The sequence below is a fragment of the Buceros rhinoceros genome, unplaced genomic scaffold, assembly GCF_000710305.1.
Source record: "Buceros rhinoceros silvestris isolate BGI_N320 unplaced genomic scaffold, ASM71030v1 scaffold48208, whole genome shotgun sequence".
Classification (NCBI taxonomy): Eukaryota; Metazoa; Chordata; class Aves; order Bucerotiformes; family Bucerotidae; genus Buceros; species Buceros rhinoceros.
The window spans coordinates 1-6,760 of NW_010428317.1; the positions used below are offsets into that span (position 1 = coordinate 1).

The window sequence follows — 6,760 nt, forward strand, 5'->3', positions numbered from 1 at the left end:
CAGAGCAGCAGGCCCTTCGGCGGCACTGCGCTCAGCCGCTGGCTGGGAAAGCCAGAGCTCTGCTGCGCGTCCTCTGAACCGTTGGGGTTTTCAGTGCGCCACAGTCGCAGGAAATCCCTCCCCGATGAATGGGCTTACTGTGGCTCTTGGGTGACACCGCACAGAAGCGCCGATGCGCATGAAGCACCACTGGAGGACAGGGCGGTACCTTCCCAGAGGTGAGCTGGCAGCATTAGGAACAAACCAAATTACCTTTATAAACAAACACACGTCCAGTGTTTCTGACAAAGAAACTTAATTAATATTCCTGAGTAAATAAGCCATGAATTAATACACACATTTCTCAATGCACTTTGCACCTCTCTTTGGTGGAGGTTCCAGAGCTTTCTTCTGCAAAGGCAAGATACTGTTAGAAGCAGACTAACCATTAACCAGAAAAAATTATGTAAGGGAATGATCCAAGGAAGAGTATTAAAATTAATTACTGGTAACAGTTGCATTGGCTCTGAAATCACCCATGTCAAATATGACAGTGAAGACCAGATAATCAAATACAGGTCCAGGATGTTCAGGTTCCATGGCTTGTTTCTAGGACACAAGGCAGGTAGTTTCTTAATGTCAACTTCTCGAATCAGGGATCAGACTGGACACAGTGCTCGATTTCAGCTTCCAAACCAGAACCAGACAGCAAACAGCCTTGGTGCCAACTGTTCTGCTTAGAGACAACAGTATTAAACAAATCATAACCAAATGTTTGTGGCAGTGAATTATGAACTACAAGTGCCACCAAAAGAAACAAGCAGGGGTGGCACTGAGGAGCATGTTGTGAGCATTCCGAGTGAAACTGTAGGCACCGCCGATGGCCATAACAAACTACTGCTGAACTGGAGTGTGACGGTGAAGTAACCCGTTCCCTCTGTGTGAACCATTCACTTCTGAACGTGCGCCTTCACACAGAAGAGCACGTCTGTACCTTTACTCCAAGCAGTATCATACAGTTCCCTGGGAAGCACATACTAAAATACTCCAAAGGAAAAAAAAAGAATTTAATAAACCAATATGCATCCACAATTTTTGAGTTCATTTGTAATTGTTTTTCTTGTACAAGATCGAAGAAATAAAAAAACCACAGATTCAAACCCTGGATACAACAGTTTGATCTGATTGCTTTTCATACATACAGTCTGTTGCAAGGTACTCAAAATTAAAAACAAATACATGTTGTGTAACAAAATGAAAAAAGTAAATAAAAACAGCTGAAGTACAAGCATGTACAGGGATGTAGCGCATTAGGAACCACGTTTATCTGAACACCCATATTTTTCTGTATTTAAAATAGACATTTAAATCCTCCCTGCCCCAGTTATACTCTAACAGTATTTCCAGAATACAAACAGCAGCTAACAACATCCCATTACGGCTGTATCACCAAGACTCATGTGTGAGGGTCAGCAGTCCAGCGGTCCAGCTGGCACCTTGGCTGTGTCTGTGCTGCGAGCAGACAGCGATATTCAGAAAAGGAACTGACCAAACCCTGGAACAGTGCAGTGAAAGACTGTCAGCAATCAGTTCAGTTTCACAGGGATTACAGAGGCTTTGAATGCTTTAAAGTCCTGCCACAAGCCTGTCTGAAGCCAGAAACTCTGAAAAAAGGAGCCCTTTAAAGAATGGATTTTGTTATTGCTGCACTTTATCCGACACCTCCTCTCCATCACAAAGTGATTCTTTACAGCGTAAAGAATTGCTTTTAACTTAACCATTATTTGGTTCATGGCTGAGTCCACATCTGACCTAAGACTCTGGCAGTTGTTTCACCCCGGAAGCATTGTTCCACGCAGCACCTTCCTGTCCAAATCTGCTGCTGCTTTATGATGAACTCAGATGGAAACATAGTTCCTGAATTTTTTACCTCTTTGAACCAAGACACTTAACCACCACCAAGTCTGTGGCTTCACAATTCTGATAAAGATCTGATGTGACTCCACTAGAAACCTGCCTCCATTTCCGCTGTAAGAAGCACAGCCTTCAGCTGACGAAAACCAGTCCACACGAGTCAGCTGCTTACACCCCTGAGAACCTGGTCTGCCCAGAGTATCTTTTATTATGGCAAAACCTGGAGTTACCGTGGTACAGACTTAATAGCAAGTGAACAAGCTGCATTTCTAAACACGGACTAACAACGGGCTGTATCGGCTGGACCGCGGCAGAGCTCAGAGCCTGTTCTAGCACCAGGGGCTTTCAGTTTGTGAGGCCAGTCATGCAGTGCTGACGAGCTGCCCTCACCAGCTGGCATCACAACCAGATGGCAAAAAGTTTCCAGTTCTTTACCAAAGCCAGCCATGTCATTAAAGAACAAAGCCACAGGACCATCTGTTGCTCGCTTAGGCTGACAACCTGAAGAAATACTTAGAAGGGAGAGACTAGTCATAATTATAGTAATATTGGACAGCCCTGCTGGGTTCCCCGTTTGTTGAAAAGGAATTTCTGCCATCTCAACAGTTAGCACGAGCAAAACTAATGGGAACAAACAACAAACAACCCCTCCAAAAGAATAAAAGAAACACAATGCCCATTTGGAAATTAAATTCTGTGCAGACACAACTCTGCTGTCACATCTCATTTTCTATTAAAAAAACCCAAGAAAAACACCTAAAAAGAGCTACTTGCACCTGTGTAATAAAACATCATGACTGTAGCTTTGCCTTCCATCTCTTTTTCCAAGATTTCAGTGGGTGTGCTTTCTGTTTTCCACCTTCTGGTACCACGTTCGCCTAGAGCTCACCACTGACAAGGCTGCTCACTGTACCAAGTTCTCCCGTTCTGTTTGTCCCTGGACACTGGTGATCCCTTTCCTGCGTAACCCTGTCTGCAGCCACCCTTCCTGGCAAGGATCTACATTTGTTAGGTAGTCATTTCTCTTCCAAACCTACTCCGTATTCCCATCACTTCATCTCTGACCTTTTCACCTACCTTCACCCAACCAGATGGAGAAAAGTCTTTAGTGATCAATATTCTGGTGCATCAGCAAGATCTTGTTAACAGTTACCAGACCCGGCAAACACACATTGACACCGAGTGCTGTATCTCCTCCTCTCTCTACACAGCCTGGATTAAGCTTAGATGAAAGTTTTAATGCCTTTCGTAAAAAGACATATTTTCCAATATAACAAGCTTAAATTCGTAGATTATAAATAATGCAATTCAAAATATTTAAGAATTTTAGGACTTCATTTGCATTTCAGGGGAACTGCAAGCTTAATGTCCTTGATGCCTCCTCAGTCCCAAACCTCTGATAAAGTATTTGTAGGATATACAATAGGTAGACACGCACAGAACGCGCCTTGCATCCTGTGCACCAGTCACAGTAAGTGGAAGACTTAAGAACTGGGCAACTTCACCAGCTGAGTGACCACACCGTACGTCAGGACTGCCCCGATAAACTCACCCTCTTCTTTCGCAACCACGTGAGTTTTGACATTGTCAGTTAAAAACGTCACGGAACACAGTATGAGCAAGGGGTTTTCCCCATACTACGTGTGACATCCGTGAGTTGTGCCACATTTTTCAAACCCGATTTTAAAAGCATGTTTTTGAATTGAAGCTATTTGCCACAGATTTTATATATATAAAAAATTTGTTCGTTCATGTGCTAAGTTACAAAAATGTAGTGCTTAATATAACAAACATAAAAATCTAAGATCTTTTAAAAAAATGCTTGTTTATAATACATTGCTTTGTTTTTAAAAGGCAGCAGTCAGTACCAGTCTGGCTTATTTTGAAACAAAATTGTAGTGTAAAAATATTGCTAAACAATTCTGGTACTTTCTGATCAGAAGTATCTATTTTCCGAAAACTATACAGTAATATACTGAAAAAAGAAACTGCGATAGTACTGTTTGTGCCTTTACAAATAGATAATGAGAATTATTATGGCTGATACAGGTCAGATTTAATCTGTATTCCATACAGCACAGTTAGTTACTAAGAATGAAAAAAAGGTTTTTAAAGCTTAAGTTAAGTTGATAAAACGGCTTCTGATACTATTGTCATAAACATAATAATAAACCTGCTCTCATGGGATGAAGCTGTGCTCACTTTTTGAACCAAGTGACTAGCAGTCAGCTTCCCCGATTCAAGAAGGGTTTGTGATGTTAATCAGCTCCTGGGAGATCAGTCAGGGACATGCACAAACAGCACCCGCTTTCTGTCCTTAAAGTGAAACATTTCTGCCTGGTCTGAAAAGGTGAAGAAGAACACAGATGTGTAAAGTAGTGTGCTTTTATAAAAAAGGAAGAAATATATATGCATATATGTATTTTATATATATATATGTATGTATTTTATATTAAGTTAGTCAATCAAATCCAGGCAGATACTAAACTGACCACAATGATGACATAACAAAAGTCATTAAGGCAGTAAGTTGTATCTCTCGAGGTTTTTCAGATATTCTACCTCTACCTCAAGAGGAAAAAGAAACGTTGAATCGCATTGTAGGCCCAGTCAGCATTGAGTGATCACAGCCAGGTCAGGAAAGGCTCATTTTTGTTGAGTACTGACTCCACATCGTTGAGAATAGGGATCAAGTCTTCTGACTCTAGAGTCCCAAGATCAACATTTGTTCCTGGAAGACAGTCGAGGAAATCAGGGAAACGTGTTTGCTGTGGATTTATGTTCATTGTCGTCTGTGCTATAGTTTCTCCTAGGAAAAGTAAAGAAGAACTTTTGAAACACCAACCTCTTCTTGTGGGTAATTGAAAACAACACAATTGATACAAAAATTAGAGCCTGCCTTTCCCATAAGCGCTCGTGAGCTTCCTATCCTCTACAAACATGACCTCAGCACCAGATTTGCTTGCAGAACTCCTGTTCTTCTAAGAGATAATTTCACATCCTTGTTTTGCTCTCAAAGCACGGAAGGCCCTTTCCAGCAGAGTTCGAAGCAATCAGCCTCTGACCGCTCACTCGGGACACATGGCAGTTCAGAGCTCGCTGCTCTGCACAGGGAGCGATGCAGCCCAGCCTGACGCAAACCCTCCATCCTGCCCTCTGCACAAGGGTGAGTGCTCGCCACGGGGCATAACTGAAAATGGTGTTCCTCAGCAGTTTAGCTCTGCAATAATGCTTTACCTTTTTCTTTAGTTAATAACAAGCATGAAAATCTTTAATAGAGCAAACTTCCCTCTTTGCATTATCTAGAGCTTCTGATGACTTTAAAAGGAAGATTAGGTGAGGAAGTGCTGAGAATTTCACTATCTGGAAAAAGACTTATAATTTCCTAGCAATTTATTTTGGTATTTTAAACACCCTGAGGACACTGATATAAAAACAAATGCATATCAAGATCTAAACTAGCTAAATACAGTCTGTTTGAAGGCAAATCCAACTTTGCCACTGTAAGAGACTGATTTCCCGGAGTTAGAAAACACAGTGATTTGTACTGAGAATGTAACCCAGGACCAGATTTTTACTCCTCCTATCTTGGACTGTGGTATGAAAACACAAATTGTAAGTCTCACATATTCCAATTTTTACTTATTTTGTTTAATTTCCACCTACGGTAAAAGGGTAGAATCTGGACCTAAGTTAAAGCTGAGAACATTCTAGACATTTTAGAACCTTTTAGACGTTCCTCCCTGAGCAGTCTCAGTCTGTTCTCTTGCAAAGGAAAGCGAGAGGTTATCGTTCAGTTGTGCAATTACAAAACATTACTGGTGATAACACCAAGTCCTTCTATCACTATACTTTAAGCTAAATCAGAGTATCCACCTGTATCCATCTCATCTACGTTGCTGAGGAAATCTTCGGGTGTCGTTGGTATACTGTAGCATCCCAATCCCAAGCCACTGTCGGTACTCTGTTCCCTGGAATGGTACGGCCCACTGTCAATGGAAACATGAAAAAGCCTCAGCACAGATGTTCTGGTAGACACAGTCCCTGAGAGTGATGTTTGAAAAAAAGGCAGCGCAGCACATTAGAGATTAAATACGGAGTCATTAAGCCTCATTCTCACCTGCTGGCCACTGATGTGGTCATGTTACATCAACCCAAATATAAAACAACTGCAGTGAGGCCACTCTTAAATTTTGAGATACACACATGCATATATAACTGTCTGGATAAAACCGGTTCTGACAGCCTAAAAATATTGAGTTTATTTATACTTAGGTAATGTACCTATTCTATCTACAGCCTTTTACACACACCTACAGTACCATTAAACCACCTATCACCGCTTGTTTCATTTTTCTAAGATTCCTTCTTGGAGTATAAACAAAAAGACTTCAGGTCGGCCGCTCAGCTGCATCTCCTGCGCACAGCAAGTACAAAAGAACATTTTACAGGAAACTGCTTTAGCGAGGCAGCTTCAGAAGTGAGGAGAGAGCAACAGCAGCGATTGCCTGGTGAAGAGGACAGGAGCTTGCCTGTTCAAGAAAGGATCGGATCCATTGTTTGTAACAGGCCTCATGTCTTGTGTCATGGCAGGAGTGTTCACGGCAGTCTGAACGGGGACCATGTTTTCTGAGTCCATGGGCAGTTGTCTGCAGAGAGCAGCTTCCTGAAAAGGCAAATAAACATACGGAAAGTGTTATTCCAACAGCTCGGAACTGCAGTCTTGTAACAGTCACACGTAATATTTACATCTTCTTATTTAGAAGAGCAATTCCAAGCAATGTAACTGATGGCTATTTGTTTACACCCAACATGGACAGACAGTGCCTGTGCTGGCTTAGAACGCTGCACATCAGCCATGGCTGGA

General features: G+C 41.9%; 1 protein-coding gene across 1 annotated transcript; it reads right to left on the bottom strand.

Annotated features, from left to right (window-relative positions):
• Nucleotides 1-4,318: 4,318 nt before the first annotated feature.
• Nucleotides 4,319-6,559, bottom strand: WWTR1 (WW domain containing transcription regulator 1; the record flags this gene model as incomplete). The annotated part of the gene is made up of 3 exons (XM_010142203.1): nt 4,319-4,702; nt 5,770-5,882; nt 6,426-6,559. Coding segments are annotated over 3 exons (432 nt in total), but the record flags the coding sequence as incomplete, so codon positions are not given.
• Between the last annotated feature and the right edge of the window lie 201 nt (nt 6,560-6,760).